Source organism: Leptodactylus fuscus, chromosome 6, assembly GCF_031893055.1.
Source record: "Leptodactylus fuscus isolate aLepFus1 chromosome 6, aLepFus1.hap2, whole genome shotgun sequence".
In the NCBI taxonomy this organism is placed as follows: domain Eukaryota; kingdom Metazoa; phylum Chordata; class Amphibia; order Anura; family Leptodactylidae; genus Leptodactylus; species Leptodactylus fuscus.
In genome coordinates, this window is record NC_134270.1 from 152,553,901 (window position 1) to 152,581,844 (window position 27,944).

At 43.3% G+C, this 27,944-nt stretch overlaps 1 protein-coding gene across 1 annotated transcript in view; it reads left to right on the forward strand.

The window, feature by feature from the left end:
• Window positions 1–27,944, forward strand: part of LOC142208858 (uncharacterized) — an 82,473-nt gene that overhangs the window by 7,954 nt on the left and 46,575 nt on the right. Inside the window, exons 2-6 of the mRNA XM_075277634.1 lie at window positions 17,003–17,077; window positions 18,540–18,589; window positions 20,245–20,298; window positions 22,519–22,669; window positions 24,440–24,522. Coding sequence (XP_075133735.1) covers window positions 17,003–17,077; window positions 18,540–18,589; window positions 20,245–20,298; window positions 22,519–22,669; window positions 24,440–24,522 — 413 coding nt within the window. The remainder of the gene's footprint in view (window positions 1–17,002; window positions 17,078–18,539; window positions 18,590–20,244; window positions 20,299–22,518; window positions 22,670–24,439; window positions 24,523–27,944) is intronic.

The window sequence follows — 27,944 nt, forward strand, 5'->3', positions numbered from 1 at the left end:
TAGTGTTATGTTGTTGAATAACTTACAGATTTTTTTTTTTTAAGTTATATGCTTCCCTCTGGAGCTTTGACCTTCTCTCTCCTTCTCTTAGACTTCCCTTATGAACAGGAGATCTAACTCTTATTGCCAGTTTAGTAGAGCCTCTATCTGGCTCCCATGTAGCCGTAACGTGAGCTTGACTTCCTGTTCAGACAGGAGACTCTGTAAGCAGAGAGTAAATCAGTGCACCAGAGGGAAGCACATAACTTACTGACAGCTTTAATTTTAAAGGGGTTTTCCGGGGACTTCTATTTACTGACTGGGTTCTTTATGGATTGAACCTCAGGCTTCTGTGCTGGCTCTAACACCAGGTCATGTGATTAGAACCAGCACCCTTCTCTCTCTCTCCATTGTGTGTGTGTGTGTTGGGTTTACTATTACAATGATAGTCTTTTAAGTTATTCAATAAGATTTGATTACACACAGTCTTATTTTCAAGAACGAAGAGCAGAGATGAACGAGCACTATTCGAAACTCCTGTTCAATTAGCACGCACCCATAGGAATGAATGGACACAGGCGGCACGCAGGGGGTTAAGCGGCCGGCCAGCGTTACTTCCTCACAACTCTGCTGATCTTTGCTTTCTGTTTTCCTTGGACTGGAGGAGGCTCGTAAAATTATATTTATTTAAAAACTGCATGGATCAGATCCACCTGCTCTTCCATTCCTTGCCAGCATCCTTGGAGAGAAGTCACGGTGACTGGAGCATATAATGTTTGCTAGGCGATAAATGTCTCGTTTTCCTGCTGGAAATTTGCAGACAATATATATTTAAAGGGTACCTGAGTTTATTTAATACCTGAGTTGAAATATATGCAGGGTCTTGCTAGGCAGTCTGTACTATGTTTGTATAAGCCTTCATACATGGTGTCCTGTTAGGTTTTTTTGCTGCTGATAATCACATTATGGCTGCAGCACACTTCTTACGTTTCTCTCTTTAGGCAGGAGGCATGTACAATAAGGAGCAATCTGCCGCTTTCCCTATCCATTACGGATACTGTTCTGCTGTACTGCCCGTAGTAGCTGTACCATAGCTGAGAAAAGCCAAAGAGAACATACTATAGGGTATCCAGAAGCGCTGAACTGCAAATACGGGACATGATGCAGCCAAAAATATGCCTGACATGGGAGAAAAGAGAAATCTGAACACAATAAAAGAAAGCTATCTACTGTCTATGACTAATATGTTGTTTTTGTACCGTGTTAGCCAGTGGGTAGGAAATATAAAAAAAACAAAAAACTTGAGTCTTCAGTAGTTGATACCTTTTTTAATGCCTAACTCATAATGATGACAGATTATAACGTTTCGAAGCTCTCAGCTTCTTCTTCAGATATAACTAAAAACAATTTCTGAAGGCTGCATATTTATGTACAACAGGACACATAGGGATAGAATTTAAGGAGGGAGGGGAGAAGAGGGGAAGAGGCTTATTGGTATGTACAAGTAAACAAATCCACAGTTCCCAGGTTCTTATCAGTTCAGAGTGTCTTTATGGTTTTCTCAGTTCAGTGATTTCTGTAGGATGCCATGAACCCATTCTCCAGAATGTTAAATAAGGTCATGTACTTGTACTCATAAATCCGTCTGTTCTTCCTGGATTTAATATGTTATCTGCAATAACACAAACAGCTAGTTGTAAGTATATAGAAGAACATACATAATCTTATATTGTAGAAATTTTGCAATTCTGTTTGGTGCACAGTGAAGTTTCTGCAGACATGCCGTGTGCCTCCCCTCTGCATTTACTGTGTGAAGAGAGAACGGCCCCTCCTCCTTTCATTCCTTGTGACGTCGCCTTAAAGAAGAACTTTCGCTACCTCCAACAAGTCCAGCTCTTTACATCATTTAATAGGTGCTGCTCTACTGATTCTGGCCCAGTTGGAATTTTTTCACTAGCCCCCACCATTCCCAAGCAGTCATTGCTGTTAGTTCTGGAGCCTGATATTGTATTTAGGCTCTGTCAGGCAGGAGTAAACAAGGGGGTGTGATTCTGAGCCCTGACACTGGCTGACTGATTGGAGCTCTGAATCCTGCTCCCCTGCCTGATACCGCCCACCTGACATTACAGAGCTTAAATGGTACATCAGGCACCAAAACAAACACGACTTGAGCAGTGGAATCAAATGCTAAGGACTAGAATTGGTGGCGGTGGAGAAAGTTCCTCTTTAAAGCTGCCTGTGTCTATGGACGGACCTTCCCTAGTAACAGAGAGTGAACAGCAAATTAGCTAGAAGAGAGACACCTAGTGGCAGGAAGTTTAGAGAGGTTTTCAGGCAGAAAACAGCAACATTTTTAAATAAAGTGCATTACATTTTGGTCCGGTCTTTTTGAGACTGCTGTATTTTTGGCCTGTGTGCTTTACATGTGAACAAAGGCCAACCCATATCGGTGCATCTTACAGTACACACACACTTTTATTTATTTTCATGTGTTTGTGAGGGATGCATGCCCTGTTTCATTGCAGTCTGACATAATAGTATAGAGTCAGTTATCTAGAAATTTACTGCCAGTGCTTAACTTTTTTGTTTCAGTTTTTCCGAATGGTTCCCTTATGTACATATGAAATTTTTCAGGTTGATACAAGGACACTTGTCTGCAGCCCCCACCCCAGACCCTCCTCTATTAGAGGCTGCCGTCAGTTTCATAATTGCTGTACTGCCCAGCATATTTCTATGCCATATGAAGAGATGTGAAAGCTGCTGCCACTTCTCACAGCGTGGCTAGAATACTGATGCCCAGCACAGCACAGCGAACCCCAGGCACCTTGATGAAAGCGGGAACAAATATTGTCTACCTAATATCGTACATTGCTGGGGGGCTCCAGAACACAAATGGCCCCAGACAAGGTTGTATTCTCATTGCTGTACTATAGCAGAAGCTCCTATACAGTCGCATCAGACATGAATGTTTCAGTAGGGAAAATTTGGAGTCTTGAGTAAGAACGGTTTGGGAATACAAAGTTATAAGAGTCAATGATGCCCTCTAGGAAGGGAGGAGGCTTGGCTGGGAATTAAAGGAAAATTATGACTTCTATGGGGTGAGGGGTTTCTGAAAAAAAATTAAAAGAAAAACCCACTGACTTTCATGGTCCCGGTTTAGTCTATAAATGGAGCATTAATCTCATGGTTGATATTAATTAGAATTAAAGGAACAGGCTAAGTAAAACCTGTACACATTAGGCCCCATTTATCATTGGAATATATATCTGAGCTCTGCTTTCCGTTATGGAAAGTCGAAGGTCAGTAAAGGTAAAAGGAATTTGAGGTAGAAGACACCTGGCACCCCTACCGATCAGCTAATCTCTACAACTGCTTGTGCCGGACTCGGAGGCAGTCTGCTGTGAAATGGCCATTCAGGGTTACAACAGCTCCAGTCCCAATGAATAGGAACTGAGCTGTAATACCATATAGTGAACGGAGTCATCAGCTTTCAGATCCATCCACTGTGTAGTTCTGGCTCCCTTTTGAGAAAAGCTAATTGTAGGGGTGACTTGTTGGACCCCAGCTGATTTGATATTTATAACCAGGGGCGTAACTATGCAGCTGCCACAGGGCCAAGACATTAGGGGCCCGGCGATAGCCGCTACCGCTTCATTTTATTTACTTATTTTTACTATTACCTCTCCTGGCTTCGGGCCTACTTGTGTGACGTCCCTGACGTTACATGACCGGGGCCTGCGTCCCGAGTCATATGACGTCCCAAACGCTATTGAAGATGGCCAACATCACCGAAGGAGTGCAGCGGAGCCAGGGATAGGTAGGCAACAGTGTTTTTTATGTTGGTATCCCCCCTTGGGCTCCGATAATTATTCTCTGGGGTCTGACCCCAGAGTATAATGATTGTTCATGGGTGTCCACAGTGGGGCATAATAGTACGTGCAGGGGCCACTATGGGGCATAATAGTGCGCGTGGGAATAAGAATAGATCATCAGTATTGAAAAGTTGGATGTCCCCTTTAAATATCATTACATGCACCTAATTCTATTTAGATATAGCAGAATTAACCCGAAATTCTGCAGTTGGTTGAACTGCCGCAGTGTGAGTACATAACTATTTCATTCATATACATTGGATCCTCTCCACCTTCGGAAATGGGGGTTAACGGGGAACAATAAATGGTATTATCGGACATTAGAATCCGGTTATACTGTCCCTTTAAATTCCATATGGAAGTGCCATTTGCTTGAGGTCCCTGGAAGGATCATCTCTTTATATAAGTTTGTACGGTCTTGTCATTGCTGTTCGTGTCTATTAGGATGTGTATAAAGCTCAGACTCTGTTGCATGTGTCCCAGTTTCTGTTCTCTGAGTTGCGGGGTCACATATTCACCAGATTGTCACCGCCTGAGGAAGAAGGACACGACCTTTCCCATCTTGGCTCTTCAAGCCGGTGTCTTGTTGGCAAGTCTTCTGTCGCTTCTGTGTAATTGGATGGGCGTCCGCGCGCTGTAAATTTCTGCTTTTTCATTTTTGTCTGAGACGTGACAGATCTTTTTGCCTTTCAAATGATCGTTCTGTTGTGGCTTCTCTTTAACCCATTCCTGGGCTGGTAAAGGGAACATGTTGCTTGGAAATGACCTATGGATCGCATTTTTATTTTTAAACCTATTTTTGTAGGAATTTTTGGTGTTTGTTTTTAATTTCCCATTTTATAAAAAAAAAAATAAAAAAAAAAAAAATTCTAAAAATCTTACAGTTCCAACTCTTATCACTACAGTTCTTGAGTCTTTTAGAAGAAAAGGATTCGATACATAAGTATTTGGAAATATTCGGGAAGGATTTTGCTTCTCCTTCCTTCTGGAAACACTTCTCATTTTTTTTAGTAGAAAAAAACTGCATCAAAAGCTGCCATGGCCGTTTTCACCAAGACCAACCTACTCTATCAGACCTACTCTCATCATAAATTTGCCTTCTGCTAGGCCGTGAACCTCGACAGGTGCCATCTCCAGTGTTCTGTACACTTCAAAATTGGTGAATCTGGTGCAGTTGATGGCCCAGCCCGCACCCGCTTTCAGAAGAGCAGTAAGGTTGGGTAAAAACCCAACTTGTGACTATTTTGGTTACAAATCCCTGTCTTGCACCTTATAATGGCGCAGGCTCTTGGTGAAGCCGCCACACCATCTGAAACTTGCTCATTCCAATGACCATGGGAAGAATATGCAAATCTGTCTTCCATGATGTAATTAGGAAGTCAGGTGCCTCAGTGTTGCAAACCAATAGAGGGCGCTCACTGGAATGTGCAAGCCTGTCTTCCCTGATGTAATTAGGAAGACAGAATCTCAGTGACCTAGCCCAATAAAGGCTGCTCCCTTTAACATCATGCTCGACCTTCCAAGAGGCCTTTGTTTTGCAATGATGCTGGGATTATTACCAGGTATAGTCTCTCAACCGAGGACGGCCATTTCGGTGTTATTGTATCTCGTCAGCCCGATGTAGAGAAGACTAACCTGGTAGAGGTAAGAGGCTTAGACAAGGTTAGGGGGATATCGTCGCCTCTATTGGTTTGCAACACTGAGGCACCTGACTTCCTAATTACATCATGGAAGACAGATTTGCATATTCTTCCCATGGTCCCTTGCAAAGTGAAGTGCTAAAGGCTTAATAAGTCTCCACACACCTATATGGTGGTCTCTCCCCAAGGAGTGACGATATCCCCCTCATTCCAGTGAGTAAAGGATTTCTAGCAAGATGCACCAGTTGTATTATACAGCAGACACTGACATATGACGGAGTTCGATGGTCTCCTCCAGTTTGGAACAATTTGGATGGACGTCAGCGCTTGATTGAGACAATGTGCCTATTGGCGAATCCACAATCCTTTGGCAAACCTCCATCTTGAGCGTGCCGCCTCCATATGGGCATGTTCTTGTGCTGGTTTCTCCCCATTTTGTGATGTGACTGGCACGTAACGTGCCCACATCCCGTACTCAATGATGGAGAACATTTTACTGGGCCACTTTTCCAAGAATCCCTGTTTTTGGGAGCCTCCAGGACGTTGGCAAGTATCCCTCTAACCTACAGAACCATGTCCTGCTACAAGACCAGCAATCCAGTCTACATGGCTCAAGATTTTTTTTATTAATTTTTATAGTTTGATATAAGAGGAAATTTTTCTTTTTCACACTTGGATGCTTTGGTTCCGACACGTTTTCTGTCCCCTTTAGACGAAAAACTTTGCACCAGGTTCGGATTATTTTCTTGCGTCATTGCTCGGTTTATCTATACCTATATTTCCTTTGCCCTTGCTCGCTGCATCTTGCTAAACCAACACTTTCCACGCGAGGCCCACTATATTTAAATTTGGAATGTACATAGTTATTTACTCTGAAATGCCAACATCATTAAAATTGAGATTATATGTTGTGCTGCTAAATGCAGGGCTCCGGAGTTATAAATACATGCTCCGCCGTGCAGCGAGATTGCTTTTCAAAAGCAACTAGGTTTAGATAAGAAGATAGAAAAATTATAAATTTATAGCTGCAATACCAGACATGGCCTGTGTTCGAGGGTGGTGCTGTTTAGCTTGAAAACAGCAGTGCAATGTCTAAGAAAGCTATGTGACCATCGCTGTAGAAGCTGTAACAGTCAATGTATTGGTAGCCACCCAGCTTTTTAAGTGACATATGCTGATTTCTGCCTCCCACATCAGATAGACCTGGAATAGTAGATGCCCCGATGATTGGCGCGCCGTGTTTAGTAGCTACTGAATGTGAAAGTTTTGGCAGGCGGTAAATGTACACCGGATCTCTGTTACACTTGTAAAAGACAGCTGGCAGGAGATCTTATCAGATCCAGTCCAGGCGGGCAGACTGTTTGCACTCTCAGCCACGCTTTGAAATTGGCACCAGGAAGCTCGTATTCTGAATGAAGGATTAGAAGATGGACTTTGTTCTCTTTAGCGTGTCCTTTGGTGCACCTGACTACTATGGTAGGGAATTGCATGAATTGCAACCCGCCCCACATTAACGATCATTAGATTATTTCTCTTTACAATAAGGGGTGAAGTTAAATTCAATTTTTCCCATGCCACCCTATGACCAGGGCCTGCAAATGTAGTTCTATCTGCAGTACTAGACTTGGCCATGGACAAGAGTGGCGCTGAAGTAGGTAGACCAAACCTCCATAATTGGCTGAAGTGGTAACGATCCTCTAATTCACAGCCGGTGAGCGATTCCTATGACTGTAAAGTATACAACAAACCAAGGTTCTCAAGCTCTCCAGGGCAAATGAGCCGCACGCAAAAAAAAAAAAATTCTAGTTGATGGGTTGCATTCCTTTCAGATTCTAGACCATATAAAATTTATTGTTCAGTGTTCCCCCTCCAGTACTTACCTCTCCACTCCCCAGCACCTCCTGCTCCAAGCGAACATATGTCACAGCTGTGAGCTCGGAGCAGGAAAATAGGATGGAGGGTGCTGGGGTGCGGAGAGATAAGTGTCTACACTGAAGCTGCACAGAACAGTTTGCAAACTACAAGCTTAGGAAGGCCGTGGGCCACAGATTGCATGTTTGAATCCCCCCCCCCATCTTATTAAAGGGGTTATCCACTTTACAATATTGATGGCCTATCCGAAAATCTGTGATGGTCAGACGCCTAGAACCCAACTGCAGATCAGCTACTCTGGAAATGCGTGGCTCCTGGTAACGTTTACATGCAACATCGTATAGTGGCAACTTTAGGTGCAGCCCTATTGAAGTCTATGGGACAGTGCTGCACTACCTAAAAACAACTGCTACACCTCATAGGGCAAGTATGGCATGTAAACCGTATCTGGGGCAGCTGATCTGGAGGTGTCCTGGGTATCAGATCTGTCACAGATCTAACATTGATCACCCATTGGAAAGTGGATAACCCCTTTAATTATACAATACCAACAACTATAATACAAATAATCATTTTATTTTGTAGCTGACCACAGAGGATTAGATCGGGATTCTGTTTTTGTATGTAGATCTATGTTCATATGTTGCCATGTATCTTACAAGGAAGGAATCCGGAGTCTGCTCTAACCAGTGGAACGGTTTCCTTACTGCCCGAGGTGCAAAACAAATTGCTACAAATCTATTACTTTTTTGAACTGCCTGGCATGTGTACAGGGGCGAGGAGATAACCTGCAGGAAGCTTGTTGGATGTCGGCATCCTGAATATGATCAGCAGATTATTAATAGTACAAGACGGGTCTGGCTGTTACCAGTTCATGCAGAAGATATGCTGTAAACTGGATTGTGAAAAGAAGACGTAACTTATTTATGTATAAACGTGTTCTCGAAAATACTGACTACACCCACAGTATTGTTGGCACGTTCCCCTCATAAACCAACAGACAAAATGGGGCTTGGGTATTCTATCGCCTTCTTTATTAAAGAGGACTTTTCACCAACTCTGACACTTTACTTCCTCCAATAGGCAACATGCCACTGATTCCAGCACAGTTGGATTGTTTCTCTCTAGTTCCCACCATTCCTGAGTAATTAGTGTAGTTAGGTTCTGCACCAATATGCATATTAAGGTCTCTGTCAGGTGGGCAGTCCTAGACTATCTTCTTTAGCTCAGGACCACCAACATGACAATAAGAATCTTAAAGGGGTATTCCCATAACTCTTATTCTGCAGCCTGATGGCTCTGTACTCTCTTCACTTCCTGGATTTCTCGCACATTGGTTGGCAGGGTTTCACATGATCTGCTATGATCCACAGTATGACGCTGATGTGGAAACTGATGTAGCAGAGCTGGATTTGAGTGCGCTTGCATTACATACAGAGGTAACACACTCCTTATCTCAGCCCTTATCAGCCAAATTCAATTAAACCGACTGATAAGTGGAAAAGCTGAAGATAGACAGCACAGTAATCCCGGAGCTCTCACCTCCCCCCTCCCCTATATGAGGAGTTCCGTTGCTTGTCAGCCCCTCCCTCCCCCCTGAGAGCAGGCAGCTACATCACTTGACAAATGAGCAGATAATCCCAAGGGCCAGTGTCAACAATGAAGTGAATAAATTAAGATAGCGGCCAAACAAAGCAGTTTTGATAAAGCAATGTATTTAGGGAAAGTCTTATATCCACATAAACTAGCAAGTATAGATAGGATGCTTGTGATGGGACAACCTCTTTAATAACTAGATTGGATGCTGAAACTAACACAACCAATTGCTCAGGATTGGTGGAGGTTCCAGAAAAAAATGTAACTGCCAGAACTGGTGGGAAGGCAGCTATTAAAGGATGTAAAGAGTTGTTGGTAGTGAAAGGTTCTGTTTAAACAGTCATTGGTGTATCTATAAGAAGTGTGAATACCCAAGTCCTGGTATCTAAGGGAACTTAAAGGCCCAATCTGTCTCATAAGAAGACTACAGTATGGCCCTTGGCCCTGTGTGACGATGAGACCACTAGCTATGTACTTTCCAGTTATGTATTTTGCTCCTGATTACTCCTACACCGTGTGGTGTATGACTCTTATCCAAACCCTTTTGGCTTTAGGAATGTTGTGTTTATATTGGTGGTCAATTCGCTCCAGTGGTTTTATGTGTATATCATGGGAGATTACCCTTTCTGGCCAGCCAGTTAATTACCCCTGGACAACAGATGTCAAAAAAGGGAGAGAGGGCTAATAACCCTGAATTCAACCCCAGACACACCTCTTTCCTCCAACCCAGAAAACATCCCTCTTTCTCAACATTGGAGGAGGGGGATACCTGGAAGGAGCTGGACACTAACCTTATACTGAGGGAAACACCAACATTCTGGGTCACTCAGCAAGGAGGCAGCTAGGGGTTAGCTGGGGCGTCCTTTCTGTACAAGAAGACCCTCTACACTTGTTCGGATCCATCATGGGAGACAAGTCGTGCCATTGACTTAGGCAAGCGCCTGAGGCCTAAGAGTGAGGCCCCAGCGAACCAGACCACAACTTCATTTGGTATTATTTTTTTCTAGTCTTGTAATCCCATTTTATTTTCTGTATTGTATTTTGCTTTTGCCAGTATTTGCTTGCTGCTGTGCTGTGTATATGTTAGTGGCTAGTACTGACCCGCTCGGGTTAATAAATATATAAAATGGCTAAAACTCGTTTCATATGATGCTAAGAACACAGGTGGTCATGGGGCATGAGTGGAAAGTAAGAAGGGTGATAGCAGGTGTGTCAAGTGGCTTGGCAAAGTGATATCCTTCACTCCCTGTTTTAGCTTTTGCATTGGGGTTCAGGAGATCCAAGTTGTGCATGTGGAGGACCTTGTATGTCCATTGCTAATTGTATGACCTGCAATTCTTTGTTTTTCCTGTGGGGGTGCTATAGGAAAGCTGCAACTTATATGTTGAATGGTAAAAGCACCTCTACTGGTCTTAGGGCAAAAATCTTGCATGACTGAGAGTTATCAAATACTCTTTGGTCGGCCAGTATATGCTTGCAACCTGTCTGTAAAGCACTGCAGAATATGATGGCACTATACAAGCAAGCATAAAAAATAATACTCTGTAACTGGAGGGACCCTCAGGATTGCCTTCCCTTCTCAGTTTGAGAATTTCTCAAAATAAAATTTATTCGAGGCCTCCTAGACGGCCTCCTGTGTACACACCTTCTTACCAGGCAGGAAATGGTTGCAAGAAAAGGGAATAAATCTTAGTTTTCTTTGCTGACCTTGGACCTTATTTTATTGTTCAGCTTCAGAACAAGCTATTCAGGAAGTGGAAGAGACGACTTCTTACCTTCCTCGATTTCAGAGGATTAACCTTATGGGAGTAGCTCGACTTCTTTGTATGATATCAGCCCAGTCATTGCTGTGTTAGATTCAGTACAGAATATACCCGAAATACCAACAAAAACTGTTCACTGTAGGAATTGGGGGGTGCAGGTATAGGGGGTGTTGCGGTCATGCTCCGGCCATGAAGAGCCTTTCCTATGAACACAACTATATTTGGGTTTGTAGACCATTAATAGTTAAAACTTTCACTTGCCAATGGATACGGCCATGAATGCAGGAACTTTCTGTGGTCTTGGACACGTCGGAAACCCAGCATTGATCAGAATGTAATAAAGCGAGTTACAAGAGGAAAGTATGCTGTGGACTGAACTTTCTGTGTACTTTGCACCATGGCACATGCGGTTGTTATATTATATGGTCTTCCTGATACTTTGTGGCATGATGGTAACACTCTACTTGCTCATTTCCTTAGATCTTATTGTTGCAGATTAGACTTGTCACGTGTAGCCCCGGGTTCATTGATGTCATCACATAGTAGCCGGGTCACTGCCTCCCATACACAACTTATTCCCTATTTACAGTATAAGGGGAGAGTCTCTTATGTGACCCCATTGAGTAATGTCATGTAGGTACACCGCCGCTTCCTTCATATCAGTATATCAGTACAGTGTTGGGCTCTCTTCAGCAGTGCCATAGAGATGACCCCTGTTGACATAAAGGGGTGCCCCAGAGCTGGGACCGCTGGTGATCAAACTCATAAATCTATGGCATAACCACAAGATATGCCCTCTTTTAGCTGTGGGTCCCCTATAACCAGTTGTGCCATGCTCAGTTATCCTCTGCGTTGGTTGTCCAGTTGCTTTATATAGGGGGATGGGGGTCAGTACCGTAGCCTGGCAGTCAGTTATGGCATATCATATGGATGAAGTATCCCCCCCTCTAAGTGGCCATGTTCGGCTCCAGCTGCTGTGACTATTCCCCGAAAGGGCTACATATCTAATATATGTGGCTAGCTTTAGTTGTGTATTGGCCCGAACTCGCTGATTTTGATATGACAAGCCAAGCTTCTAATAGGAATGGGATGTCCCCATATATTTAATCCATTCCTCTCCCCATTCAGGAGACTTGTACTGTTTTGCCAAGCATGCAAGTGAATGGAAGAGTCGGGCATGATAGCTGTTGCCCAATGAACGTTCAGCCAACAACTATCTAAAATGTTTTTCTTCCCCAAAACTGGCTATTTTACATAATCCTATAGGTCGTAGTCTATTGCCTCAATCCCTGCGTGTTATTGTAGCTGCCATTTTGCTACAGGCGAGGGTTTCCTATTTCTGCCATTGCCTTGTTTTACTCTTCATTAGCAACTTTGGAGCACAACACCAAATGCCAGATATCCCTTGTGGCCGTATACTGGCCAGGCAAATTGATGGGTTTGCCATCTTGCCCTATTACTTTGCTGCTACTACAATGAATAAGACCCGCACAGGGACTATCATTAGTTGTGCCACACTTGCAATCATCCGTGTGTGGCCCCAGCCTAAGAGTCTTTGTTATAGCCCTGAATTGGCCCATGGCAAGTGGCCAGAGAACGTGAAATATTGTGGTTTCCGAGTGTTTTGTAGGATCTTAAACTGCGTATCTTTGCATGTTTTGATTCCCTTTTTCATCAAGAAACCGCAAGTATGTCCGTTCTGGGCACAAAACTTTATTTTCCAGAAAAAGTAGTGCTGGAATTTCCTTTGCACAAGAACAACTTTTTATAAGTAGTGGATTTGTTGTGGAGTATGGTGCAATTTCCACGCATGTAGACCCCGTCCCCACTAAGCTTGTAGGCCCATATACTTCTGTGTACTGCATATACGGTCATCTTATCTCAACGTGACATCTCATTTGGTAGTTGCCCCAAGGTAGTGTAGTTGCTGGATCCTCTACTCCAGTGGTTCTAAACATGTGCTATGTTGCACAGTCTTTGGGGGTGCTGAGGCTCCTGGTGGGATAGGTTCCTAGGGTGCTGGGTCTCCTGGTGGTCTAGGTTCCTGGGGTGCTGAGGCTCCTGGTGGGATAGGTTCCTAGGGTGCTGAGGATCCTGGTGGGATAGGTTCCTAGGGTGCTGAGTCTCCTGATGGGATAGGCTCCTGGGGGTTAGGTTCAAGCCTCCTGGCGGGTTAGGCTGCCCAAATCTCCCACATCTTCAAATACTGAAGCGGAGGTGGAAGACGTTGTGCCGGGATTAAGGTTGAGAAATTGTGCTCTAGTCTTCCAATTCTGTTGTATGGTCACCGATGGAATTGACATTGGCTTCACGCCAGGGTTAAACTCCAATGGGCAGTTGAAACAGGCAGCTAGCAGCAGAAATTTTTTTGGTTAGGTTAAGGACAGACTTAGCTTGAGCACAGGGGTGAACGTAGACAGCTTATGGCCCTTGTTTTCTGGTATCTTGGCATAGAGCACACAATCCACCATAAATACTTGGCCATGTCGATCGTTTGCTTTCGCAGCATTTACCCACAAACTAATAGACAAACAGTAGAAAGCTGCTGTTAAGGTGAACGGGCCCCCTGACAGACCGGGCCCCTGTGCAGTTGCACCAGTCCCACTAATGGTATATCTGGCATTCCTTTAGCACCATAAGGAGAAGGCATGTCCCTTTTTATTACCATAGATTCCAGCTGAGGACTGTAAATGGCGGCCAGCCCTGAACGGGTTAACAGCCACCCATCATTTACTTGAATCTTGCAGCCGATCATGGTTAGTTCTCTATAAATGAGCCGTACAAATTCTTTCCTATACTTTATGAATTCACACGACAGCTCGGATTGTGCGGTGTAATAGGTTTCTTCCAGAGGCGCAGATATGACGGTTTTATTAATTACAACATTAAGATCTGAAAGCAAAAGAAAATTTCCGTGTTTATAGAGCTAAGGTGAGGATTTTACTATCAGTTGGTTGTGTAATGAGGCTTGTGGTGTGTTCTCCTGAAGGAGTGTGACGAGGCTTGTAGTGCCTGCGTCTTTCTAGCTGGAAAAAATGGGGTTTTATTACCTTATTCTCATGTCGGAAACTCCACTTTTTGTAAAAAAAAAAAAAAAAATATATATATATTACTGTGTGTGTGTGTGTGTGTGTGTGTATGTATATGTGTATATATATATATATATATATATATATATATATATATATTTCGATCTCTGCAGCAGAAATGAAGCAGCTCTCTCTGCCCCTATCATAGCGGGAACTTAAAGGGATCCTATCATTAGAATCCCTTTTTTTTCTAACTAACACATAGGAATAGCCATAAGAAAGGCTATTCTTCTCCTACCTTTAGATGTCTTCTCAATGCCGCCGTTCGGTAGATATTCCATTTTCCGTCTTTATGCAAATGAGTTCTCTCGCAGCACTGGAGGTGGGCCCCAGTGCTCAAACAGCACTGGGTGTGTCCCCAATGCTGCGAGAGAACTCGCCAGCGCCGCCTCCATCTTCTTCAGGAACTGGCCTCTACGCGTCGTCTTTCGACCTGGCTTTCAATCTTCTACGCATGTGCAATCGGCTCTGCCGACTGCACCTGCGCGCGGCCATTTTTTTGTGGCTGCTTACTACAAGAGCTCGCGTAAGCGGCCACGAAAAAATGGCCGCACGCAGGTGCACAGACCCCATTGACTAAAATCAACTGACCCCAGAGGAAAAAGTTCTCCATGCAGGACTTTTCTTCCACCAATTTTCCTCTCATACTTGCAACAGTTTCCGGCACAGATGTGAACAAAGTCTTAGTCTGGATTACTCGTTTGTCTGTCTATGAACTTTCTATTGATCATGAAGCAATGGAAACTCACCAAGCACTAGTTGTAGCCTCACCCAAAACATACTTTGGCAATTTACAGTTTTAAGATAAGATAAGATAATCCTTTAATAGTCCCACCTTGGGGAAATTTCAGCGTGTTACAGCAGCATAGTAATACAGATACAGGATAATACAGAGTAATATGTTACAGACGTAGACACAGATAAGCTGAGAAGAGAAGATATACTAGGAGTCCATGGCAGCTAAGGAACGGAAGAGAAAGAGGAAGACCTCATGGTCATCCTCATAATCATTAGTTCTCTGTGCGGAGAGCTCTTCGTTTGGTCTGATGTAGATAACAAAGGAAGTCGTGGTTTTGATAATGGGACGGTTGATCTTCTTGGTGCAATGCACCACAATGGCATACCCGTGAGAACGTGTGGGTTCTAATATTTTCGTGTCTTTTGTGAGCATTCCCAATTCTATAGCACAAGCCGTAATGGCTTTACCAATATCCTAATCTTCTTTCCAATACCAGTGTGAGGTCCAGTACAGGATGAATGTTTCTAGCTATCCCTGGGTCAGCAGGAAATATGTTTTTCTGGCAGATTCGTGTTACACAACTTCCTATGTGGTCCGATGTTACAGCTGTACGCTTGGTTAGTTAGAAGGGAAGTGCTGGACACCTGTAAACGTTTTGTTCGAACATTGGAGAAGCTCTTACAATTTTTAGATCTCACCTTGTAAAAGTCCACGTTATTGAGCCTATGTGCCCACTGTGCCATATTCCATACACTACTGACAGTATCCCAAATGTTTTCCCTTGGTGTTGTTCCTGTACATAGATTCATCCTAAAATGTTGAGTTTTTCTTTCTATTGATAGATGGATGGGCTTTCATTGACCTATTTCTGTATCGGTTATGTCCACTAATACTATAAAAAGAGCATTTAATCCAAATACAACCCCAGCCTATATACGGTGTATGGCATCATAGCCGGGTCTGTTGCTCTCATCTTCCCACCCTTCTGTTAGAATCCACAGCTGATTTGGGCTGTGAAGTTGGAGTTGGGACCAATTTTGGGGGGGAAGTTACCGACCCCAACTTTGGTAAATGATACTTTTTAAATTATATTCTACAAATATTGATATTCTAAATTTAGGCTGGGTGGAGGAGGGTGTTATTTATGAGTCGGAGTCAAGCTGAGGAAGACCATAAGAGTATGAGTTTGTGGTTTAGTGGCTTGGCCTACAGGCTCCAATGGGTGGTGATTTTTCCTGATTCTTAAGCTGTAAATCTCCACCATAATGTACTCTCACCCAACCCCCCTCCCCTAATAGTCATAGAATTCTCAAGCATGCCCAGGTTCTGACACCATATTGGACTCCAAATGTCCAGGGGATGACTGCCCCATCTGGTGATGACTTTGGGGTTTGTATTTTATGGGGTGATTCGCCAGTAGCCTATGTGTGATATTTCTGTACATGATGCCTCCAAGCTGTTGTGGACACCAAAAAAGTGACAGATTTAACCCTTTAAACAAAGACCACGTTCCATAATAGAAAGGAGTCATTGGCTAATAGATGACTTGCTTATATTGCAATGCACCGACGCCTTCTGGTTCCATATGTGGTTTCACGTGAGACTTTTTCCAACTATTGCCTGCTACGTTCCTGCCTTGCACTTATATTGGTCATTCCACTCGCCTGTCTGAACAGCGTTTTCAGATCTTTTTTGGCATTATCCTGTGATTCTGTTCCCGCATCTGCCAGAGTCGTCATCACAAAGTTGAAAAAATAATGGTCCCCCATCCAGTGATGTAACCACAGGATATGAATGGTGTCTCTTTGGTGCATTGTTCTTACAGCGCAGGCTTTTAGCTCTCAGCTCTGTTATTTTGAGAGACAGTAATTTATCATTCCTGGAATTGTAGTCATGTGGTTCAGATTTGCACAGAGCATTTACCCGTTACCATCAGACATGGCTGGATAGAACTCTTATCATATGATCTCTGACTACACACGCCATCAATTTTAACTTTTTCAGAACTGTCCATGATGTTTTGTAACTTTAGACATGGAGCTGTGAGCTTTGATCTTCTATATAGGATACCAGACTCCTTTTAATATTCTATATGGCCATTTTGAGTTCTGTTGCTTCCCGAATATCAGATGGGCCAGCCAAGCAATAGAGGGAGTGTTTGACTACCATTACACTGGGCATATAGACTAGTCTGAGAACCTGGTGGAGATTTTCCAGAAAATCGTGGGCTGGCAATTGGAGGAGCCACGCTAGAAAAATTGCTATATGGGAAGAGTGTAAAAATTTGGGATTGACCCATACATAGAGATAAAATGCTATATTTGTTGCTTTACTTAAGTTTACTCTTTGCCCATCTACCTGTTAGATCTATGATACTTTAGAGGGGGTGGTATAGTGTATCATGGGGTATATTCTCCCAATATAACATTTCCTTTGTTTTCTTGGTCCCAAGTGGTGTACGAGCATCGGTCGAGGCTCGAGCGTTCTTTACAGAAGGAGAAGAGTGAGCACAAGAAGACAAAAGAAGGTCAGTATCGTGCCTCTTGGCTTTACCATCTGTAGAACAGCAGGTTTTGTTTTATCTTCTGGCAACCAAAATATACTCCCACCCCATGCGTGACCCCTTGTTCTCGATCACACAAGCTGCTTCTCTCCAACTTGGCAGATTTATCCTGTCTTACAGTAATGTGTAAAGATGCAGAGCTATAACCTGAAGCTTCTGGGCCACTAAGCGAAACCTGTAACGCGGTCTCCTCCCGCTATGTGACAACTAGAATACTGGTGTCGGCCTAAGGGACAAAGATGCTTTTTGGGCCTTCTAAGATTCGGGCACTACTGCTGTCTCTGCACTCCCAATACCCCTGGTGTCATGTTGAGTGGCACCACCACACAACATAATACTCCGAATGTAGCCACCAGTGAGGACAACTAGATCGTTGGAGGATAACTTCATGACTGGTGAGGATCTAACCTCTGGGAACCCCACCAGTCCAGAGAATGAGGCTTCTCATGTCCCTATGGAGCAGCAGGCCGAGCCTGTACACTGCCACTCCATATATTCTCTGTGGGCCCACCGGAGATCATAACGTTATACCCGTTCTTATTGATGGGGGAAGACTTCAGAACTTGGTACAACCCCAAGAACTTTATTGGAAGTATGCGTATATTACAGGGCCTGTAGCATGGACAAGGGTTTATCAGTCCCCCCCTTTTCCAATGCTATTAAAATACTGTCTATGACTAGATTTAGACATCCTATATTGGTAGGGGTCAGTCTTAAGCTGGCCATACACCTATGTATTTATGATCTAGGTCTGAGTAAATGTTCTGAGATAAAGCCACAGCCAGAATCTCGCGACTTCTCGTCTCTTAATTTCACATGGCGAACAGTTTAATAGGTTTTCTGTGATAACAATATTGACGGCCTATCTTTAGGATGTCTCATCAATACCACATCGGTGGGGGTCTGTTTCTCGGCACTCTTGCTGGTCAGCTGTTTCATGGTGTTTGGTGCCTTGGCTAATAAGTGTACGGTGTGTAGAAGTATGGAGCAATATATATATTTATTTTATAGAAACCATACTCCTCTGGTATTTCAGCTGAGTTCCCTTTAGGTAAAACAGACTGAACTGCAATACCAGGCATGGCCTACAGACAAAAGTGGCGCTTTTTCTCGGAAATTGAAAGCAGATCCTTGTCTTATCTCGACATTTATGTTACCTCTCAAGAAGTTTACAGATGGAGCCAGGAAACAGGTTGCCATTATTCAGACTAACATAATAAATATATGCTTTTGCAGCTGTTTCCGACGTGTGAATTTTTGTATTTGTTATCTTAAGACATCAGCAGAATTGCAAAGCGAGAAGGTCAAGTCTCTGGTAGACTCTTTGTAGTACATGTTCTCTCTGGGCAGGCACACTGTTTTTTGTTGCAGGGCTTTCACGACATTCAGGCTGACTCATCCTGTTTTGTTTGTTTCCTCTGTACAGATTATTTAGTCTATAAACTGGAGGCCCAGGAGGCCCTGAACAAAGAGAAGGTAAGCGGCTCATGGTGGCGGGGCACGCTGCGGGCACTGCAGACAATACAAGTGTGTATGGGGGTGTGGCGGATGTCACACATGTACAGGGTGCCCGAGGCTGTGAAGATGGGGGATGTGGCTGTGACATTGTAGGTTACACATCTGGATCATCGTGTCCTGTAAATGGAAATATCTTTGAAGAGTTTCTCCAAAAACTTGTTTCAAAATATAAAAATAATTTTTTTTTCTTACCATCTTTTAGTGGTGACATCTGTTGTCTTCATAGGTTGATCATGAATGCAGGAACTTTCTATGGTCTTGGACTTGTCAGAACCCAGCCATGATGTCCTTATTGTGGACAGGTTATCAGGAGGACACTACATGTATGAGAAGATAACCCGGACACAATAAGGACATCATGGCTGGTTATCAGGAGGACACTACATGTATGAGAAGATAACCCGGACACAATAAGGACATCATGGCTAGTTATCAGGAGGACACTACATGTATGAGAAGATAACCCGGACACAATAAGGACATCATGGCTGGTTATCAGGAGGACACTACATGTATGAGAAGATAACCTGACCACAATAAGGACATCATGGCTAGTTATCAGGAGGACACTACATGTATGAGAAGATAACCCGGACACAATAAGGACATCATGGCTAGTTATCAGGAAGACACTACATGTATGAGAAGATAACCCGACCACAATAAGGACATCGTGGCTGGGATCCTGACAAGTCTCAGACCAGAGAAAGTTCCTGCATTCATGGTCATATCCATTGGCAACCGATCAACACAACAGATGATTAGAAAAAATCTGCAAAATTTTTAATTCTTTATATTTACAAAAAATTGAGAATTTTTGAAATTGTCTACAAAATGGCTATGTCCATGGAAAAATTCCCTTGGGAGTTCCAGGAGTTCACCTAGAAGGAAACGTAAAGTGTTTAAAGGGGTTGTCCCATCTCAAGGATCCTATCTATACTGCTAGCTTATGTGGATTTAAAGGGATTCTATCATTAAAATCACACTTTTTTTTCTCAATCACACGTAGGAATGGCCTTAAGAAAGGCTATTCTTCTCATACCTTTAGATGTCTTCTCCGCGCCACCGTTCGGTAGAAATCCCGTTTTTTTGTCTGTATGCAAATTAGTTCTCTTGCAGCACTGGGGGCGGTCCCCAATGCTGCAAGAGAACTCTCCAGTGCCACCTCCATCTTCTTCAGGAACCAGCCTCTCCCTGTGTCTTTTTCCGATCCTGGGTTTCAATCTTCTAGGCCTCGGGCAGAGCCGACTGCGCATGCCCACGGCTACAAGAAAAACGGCCACTTACACAGTAAGCTGTGTAAGCAGCCATTTTCTTGTGGCCGCTTACACAGTAAGCTGGTGTATGCGGCCATTTTCTTGTGGCCTGTGGGCATGCGCAGTTGGCTCTGCCCGAGGCCTAGAAGATTGAAACCCAGCTCTGGAAGAAGACACGCAGAGAGCTCATGGCAACAAATTGTGCAAAAATTCTTGTACAAAGTAAGCCGAATAATAGGTTATATAGTCTTGTACTATACAGTATAAAGATGCACAAGACCCTATATGTATACAGGATATAGTTACCGGAGTGCTTTACATTAAACCAATTTTAACCCCTTGTTCTTCCTCTTTCAGCAAGATTCTATGAATCGCTATGGGGCTCTTAGCTCACAACACAAGATTCTTAAGGTAACGAACTTATTTTTACATTGTGCTCCCCCTCCCTCCATAAGCTCAGAATTGACCTTTGGTGGGACTTTTAGCAGCAATGGAGGCAGCGATTCATAAGGAGAAACCGCCATTGCATTCAGGTGACCCTAACCTATGTATCTGTGAGGCTTTGGGGACGGACTCCACTGTTCTACTAGATTGGGAAAAAGAGCATTAGACCCTCATATACTATTCAGCCCATTGAGACGGCTCCATTTATAGATATAAGACCACAGGGGAAACGACCATAACGTTGACTTGTCCATTGTAATTCTTCCTTGTCAGCCTCGGTGTAGGCCTTAAGGGCGTTCGCTTTGTAAGATGTTCAGACCGTAAACACTATAACAAAATGACTGGTTACCCTGATGTCATCAGAAAACCCGGCGGCGCTCATGTCACTCAATCCATCCTCATCCTCCTCTACCATTGTTGGTATGGGAACTGATAAGGCTTCTCTTATCTGAGGCCTAGAAGGTTTTCTGTCTCCGACTAGATCTAGATTAATGGAGAACATCAGAAAACTGGAAAGTAATGGAAGAATTTGTAGTCCTGGTCCATTGTGGATACAGCTTAGTCCATTGTAGTGATGGGTTAGTCCACTGAATGTGACTAATGGCGTCTGAGATGAAGGTTTACGCTGCTATGCATTGACTTTACTCCAAGTCATCAGCCATGATGCGCATATAAATCTCCTTTAGACCGGGGCACCACGTGGCGTAAACAAAGCGTTTTACAGTCTAGCGAATCCCATCCACACATTGTGGGAAAAATAGACGCAGCGGAAATGTTACGATTTCCAAAAACGTTGTGGTTTTGGAAATCGCAACATGTCAGTTATACCTACGGAAATGTTGGTGTTTTCCCTATAGGTATAATGGAAGCAGAAAGTCCAAAGAGAAACGGGGAAAAACCGAAGTGCGCTTCTGCCGTAGTTTTTCCCACTTTTTTTTTCCGCGGGCCGCTACTCTCTATCGCTATCTCTTATTTCCCTGAATCCAACACCGCCACGATACATGTTAAAATGTCATCCGCTTCTACCAAACAGATCTATATTTTATTTTTCTCCTTCAGAAGCACACCAATTCTGTTCATGTTATATGTCCAGCAACTGGGGCTGACCTGCAATTCCCCATACAGCCTTTATACAAGAGTGGCGCTGTTTCTAGGAAAAATTACATTAACCCATTTTCTTAAGCCGGACCTCCTGACACTTTCTTTTGGCCGCTTTCTGTACTTTGCAGACGATGACTTGCTATTGACCACTAGTCTTGCGCCCCCTCCCCAACATATGAGCGTCTAAATAAGTTGAAGTGTTAAATCCGAAGTAAAATGTCAGCTATTTCTAAGGTCTCTAATTGTTTGATCCTTCTATTATCTCTCCACTTTTTTATAAATGGCAGCAATTTTCCTTTCGTGTCCGTGTAACTACTTGGTCCATTGTAATTTACTGTACGTTTGAGGCTTAAAGTGGCGGGCATGGCCTGGGCCCATAATAGAGCATTGCTGCAGCATAAATAGCAGGTTATTATGAGCGTATACCTTGCTGTTTCCTCCCTGCCCGCCACATAATGGTATATTTTATTGGTAGGTTTGTTATGTTGGCTTCCTATTGTGCTCGGCTACGGGCACATCGCTATTCAGCATGTTTGTAAAGATTCATTTACGGAACAATCTAGGCCAGTCTTGTGGGTTTGTGGAATGTGATTTATTTATTTTTTTTACTTGTATTGAAAAAAAAAATTCCTTTTTTTAATATTAGGCCAGCTTCACTCATCTCTGTTAAATACTCGTATTCCTGGTGAAAATTACAGTTCCGGGACTTCTATTTTTGTGCCGTTTTTCTGTTATTCTTCTTGGAAATGTACGAATAAACTGGCAGTTTGTGCTACCTTTCCTCTCTTCATCGGGCCCACACTGTCTCATACTTGTAGCAATTATTGGACATTTTTAACTTGCCCATTGACACGCGGAATGGTAACACCCAATTTTCTAACTTATTTTTACATTTCCCGGAGGAGCAACAGAGGGTTGGCACTATGAACAGTAAGAAAATATGCGAGTACTTATTCATATGCAAAAGCATGTACTTTTCTGAGCAAAAATAGTTCTACTTGTGGTTGTCATACCCCTCCTGGTAGGGGGCGATATTGAGCAAGCACCTTTTTAGCGCTTAATAGTCTCTTATGTTTTTTCTGCTAGAATCAGAACGACGAAATGAAGAAGCAGCTGTCTGACCTACAGGTGGAACACAGCAACCTAAAACTAGAACATCGCAAAACCGTAGAGCTGCACGGTCAGCAAATGACACAACTACAGAGGGAGAAAGAGAACGAGATCTCTGGTCTGCAAGGTGAGTGGTAGTCTCTGACTATGGCGCGTGTATGTGACCTGTGCACGCTACGCCGAAGTTATTATCAGAATAACCCCACATCTTTATATATTATGACTTGCTATGGTTGTAGTGTTACTACTAGCCCTACTATCCTGAACACAATGGATTTACTTTCACTGTTATGCTAGGTTCACACTAGTGAGGGATTTCCATTCTTTGGCTTGGAGAGCAAAAAAAAATGGAAACGCAAATCATTTAAAAAGCAGTTGCTCGAGGAAACCTGGGGACTCCATAGACTATAATGGAGTCCGCTGGGTTTCTGCCTGAAATTTTCTCCACACGTAGTTCAAGCGGAATTCTTGACAGAGTCCCTGAATGGTCATTCATTGAAGTCTTTCTCAGAAATTATATGACAATCATATATGAGAATGTTTTGTTAGATTATATAATATCAGAAGAGTTTACTAATAAATATTAAGGGGGTTGATCACCAGAACCCAGCATTTCGTCACATCCCCACAGCTAAGTTATTGTAACTTACAGACCGTGGTAGTATGTGATGTGGGTGCGACTATCAAGGGTCAAGTCTCCCTTCACTCAAGCTGCAAATATACAGTTCATTCACCCCAAATAAACGCTGCCACCACCATTGACTTGCCAGGTTCAGCAGAAACCTCACTTACATATGCACGTGTCCCTCCTAATCTTCAAATATAAAGCGCACACACACCATGAAATTTAACAGTTTAGTACCCAAAGGGTTCAGTGAGATATATATATATATATATATATATATATATATATATATATATATATATGTATGTATAATAAATCAGACAAACATGACGGCAAGCAGGCATATCTTAAAAAAAAAAATAGAAGGAGAAAAGAAAAAAGAACCTTATACTTAGAGTCCTTTGTTTTTTCAGGAAGTTTAGCTTGTTCGCTGGCTTCCACAGTGTGACACGTTTCTCTTGTAAGGTGAAGAGCCTAGCTTAGCTATCCCCCTACCTGCCAGGGTGCCCGCTGTTCTCCTACTCCCTGAGGTCGGAGATGAACTAATTCATCCACATCTGGACAAGTTGGGGCATGAATTGGGCTATCTCCACCTTGGAAAGCTGGATCCCTGCTGGCCTCTGGAGTTAGACCTATGTAAGCAGGGAGGTTGGGACCAAATTTGAGTGTTGTTAAAGGTATCCTATCATTGGATATCCTTTTTTCTGACTAACATGTAGGAATAGCCTATTCTTCTCCTACCTTTAGATGTCTTCTCGGCGCTGCCGTTCGGTAGTAATCTGTGTTTTCTTCGGTATGCAAATGAGTTATCTCGCAGCACTGGAGGCATCCCCAATGCTTCGAGAGAAATCTCCAGCGCCACCTCCATCTTTGTCTGGAACAGCCTCTCCCTGCGTCGTCTTCCGACGTTCAAGGTCGTTTTCTTCCTGGGTTCAAGCTTCGATGCTTACGTAGTCGGCCCTGCCATTGGGCAGAGCTGACTGTGTATGCACGCGGCCGTTTTTTGTGTTTCCATTGCTCCAAGGAGGTAAGCAGCAATGGCGTTCTTGCTCCAAAGAGGCAGCGAGTCCAGTAAAATCACCTACGTGTCGTATTATAAAACAACAAATGCTATGTTATTTAGAATAAACATTCCAACTGCTGCAGAAACTCTTTGATATGGAATCTCCCTCTTCTCTCTCCATTAATATTTTATTATTTTTCCTTTCAACTTAGGTGACGTTTCTTATATTTATTCCTGTATTTTTTTTTTATTTTTTTTTTAATTTGCAGATACCATATTAAAACTGCGTGAGGAGAGCAAGTTACTCAGAAGGGCTCACCAGGATGTTCACTCGCAGCTCCTCGGTGCACAGGTAACCCCACCCATGAAGAGCTGAAGGATCACTTCCTATAGAGGCACAAGGGTCAAGTTTTGCTCATATAGAGGCACAAGGGTCAAGCTTCGCTCTCTAGTATGGGATGGTGGGACTCGTCATATACTCACAGATTCTAAAGGTCACCTGATGGATCAGCTACTAGTTTTTGAAGGCCTAGCCCCCACTAAAATAACTGGGCGCCATTTCTTCCAGTAGACATTTATAGTCTACTATAGTCTATAATCTGTAGGACCGAGAGCAGCGAAAATATTACAGAGCAGTTTCTACACCCAACTTGCTAAATATTCTAGTTTTCATTATGTCCATGGTATGTAACCCATAATCTGTGTTCTCTACTGCGGGAATGCAGCTAAACCAGCCCTCATACAGGGTGCAGTGCAGAGGGTTAACCCTAAACCAACTCCTGTTCTTTAGCAAAGTTGATTCTTATTCACATTAGCTTCTCTGTCAAGTTTGATCGGCTCCTTCTCCAGCATGAGCTTTGCACAATTTTTGAAGAGGCGCATGCCTCTGAATAAATATTGCGTATGCCGGAGATATCCGTGCGGTAGAAACAAAAATTAATTTTTCAAGTATTGCTTACTAGAGATGAGCGAACAGTGAAAGATTCGATATTTGTTTCAAGTACAGCCTCAATATTCGACTACTCGATCGAATATCGAATACCATTATAGTCTATGGGCAAAAATGCTCGTTTCGGGAGAAATCACTATTCGACTAAAGGAGAGTCACCAAGTCCACGAATAGCAGGAGGAGATTGTTTAGGAGGAGCGTTGTGCAGTTAAAGTGCACGGACCCCATTATAGTCCATGGAGTCCGTGTGCTTTAACTGCACAGCGCTTGCAGTTGCGCTGATAAAAAGTAAGCTCCCTCATAACAGCAAGCTGCCAGCTCTCCCGAATAGCAAGGATGAGCCTGCTGCAGAACCAGCGTTGATTTGCTGCAGGCTCCTCCTTGCTCGTCGGAAGAGAGCTGGCAGCTTGCTGTTACAGGGGAGCTTACTTTTTCTCATAGGAATGAATCGACCAGCGTTGATTGGCTAGTGTACAGCATTCGGCCAAACAACGCTGGTTCTGCCATAGGCTAGTCAGGGAGGCGGAGTCTAAAATCGGACCACAATGGAGACTGCTGTGGTCCTATCTTAGACTCCGCCTCCTCACAGACGAGCCTCTGGCAGGACCAGCGTTGATTGGCTGAATGCTGTACACTGGCCAATCAACGCTGGTCTATTCATTCCTATGAGAAAAAGTAAGCTCGCTCGTAACAGCAAGCTGCCAGCTCTCCTGACTAGCAAGGACGAGTTGCTGCAGATTCAGCGTTGATTTGCCAAATGCTATACACTGTATAGCATTCGGCCAATCAACGCTGGCTCTGAATCGAATATTTACTGCGAATAGCTAGTAGTATTCGATCGAGTACGAATATTTCGAATACCGTAGTATTCTATCAAATACCTACTCGATCGAATACTACTCGCTCATCTCCATTGCTTACGGTTCCTGGCAATGATGGTAAAGGGGATCAGACTTCTGTGATGTCTCCTTTGCAAATACATAAAATAACATTTAGAAATCTGCATTGTGCTGTTCCTATGTTATTCTTCCTGGAAATGTGTGAGTAAATTGACAGATGGGCGTTACCATTTTCTTTGTCATTGGGGTATGTCCCTGCATACTGTGACATTGTTACCATTGACCAGATGGTACTAGATTGTGTAGGAACACACCCTCTTGCAGAGAATGGTAACACCCAGTTTAGTAACGCATATCCAGAAGAAATTAGATGAATAGCTGAGAGTTTTCGGAATCTCAAATACAAATATTTACGAAAACGAACATGTCAGAAGAGATGTCTTGATCCCCTTTAGCCTGTCAGTAGGTCTGTAAAGCCCCATTATATACATCATTTGATGTATTTTGTTGTTTTGTGTATCCAAATCTGTTAAGCTATTCTAAAGATATAGGCCCTGTTAGTGTTGATGCATATTAGAGTATACAAGCCAAGTTGGCAGTATCCTTGTGGCTTCCCTACAGGCGAGTTACTCTGTCATGTAGTATCACCGCCCACTCCGCTAGTATATTTTTATTTACATCAATCCTAATAGGGCTTATATCTTTGGAGTGGCTGAACAGATTTGGATAAACAAAACGCCAAAATGATCAGAATGATGATGTATTTAATTGGGCTTTGTTGTCCTCTTTAAAGTGGATTTACTGCTTCCCTCCCTTATCCTAGGCCTTTAGAAAGGACATCCAGTTACCACCTCTAATAGTCACCAACTCTGAGATTGGTAAAATGAAATTTACTTTATGTATTGTAGAATGTTATTGCTGTTAATCTAGCTTGAAGCGGATACTTTACCTTCTGTGTTAACACACAAGGCTGCAACGGCACCCCGAGCATTACTGCTAAAACCTACTGTGTATAAGGATACATGGAAATGAGGTTCTTGGTACTTTTAACATTTTGATCAAATTGTAATTGTTAGCCCATCTGCCCCATCAAGGCAACCTCGGTCAGGTGGGTGCTTACACTAAAATGACTCCCCTCTTAGGGCCTTGGTTTCTCATGAATTAATAGGAAATGTGTCCTCAGCCATATAATGTCCTGCCTACACCACAAATGGCCTCCCCTCTCCGGACCTGTGGACCTTTTACCTTCTCTGTGGTCACGAGGATGGAGTAAATCAATTCTCCATTCAGCGTTGTGGCTATCGATTGTCTAGGAGCCATTTAAGTAAATGAATTGCTGGTACCAGGCCGGCTCGCCACTGATGCTTTACACAACATGCGATTTAATTAGGAAGCTGGAAGGACATTTGCATAATAATTTGACATTTTTCCGCTTCTCGGGGACCTGAAGCAATTGCCGACTCTTAATTTAAGGTTCTGTTTAGCAGGTTCAATATATCTGGCATGATGACATTAAGGGAACGGGGTTAACAAGTAAATCTTAGAATTTTCTCAGTCTGACTCTTGCGTCTTGGGTGGCATAGAGGGGTACAGAGGTGCCAGTAGCTGTTGGGAACTGAGGGGGTGTCCAAAGACCTGACTTTATGGCTGATTCTGCCTCAAAATTGGCTCCTAATTCTGGCTGGAATTTGCCATCCATTGTCCTTAAAGGGAGACTGTGATGAACCCTAAAAGAAGTTTCCTGCTCGATCTTGCCATGGTTTCTGCCACTGAACCCGGAGCATGGAGCTCGCACTGATTATGCCCGAGGTTAATCAGCGAGCAAATCTGCGGAAGAAAGTCAAAGCTTTACTTTGGCTTTCTACCGCAGTTTCACATGGCTGGAATTTGGAGAGGAATAGAGATGAGCGAGTAGTATTCGATGGAATCCCTCACTCCCATAGGAATGCGTGTAACGCTAGGTTCACACCTGCGTTCAAGGTCTCC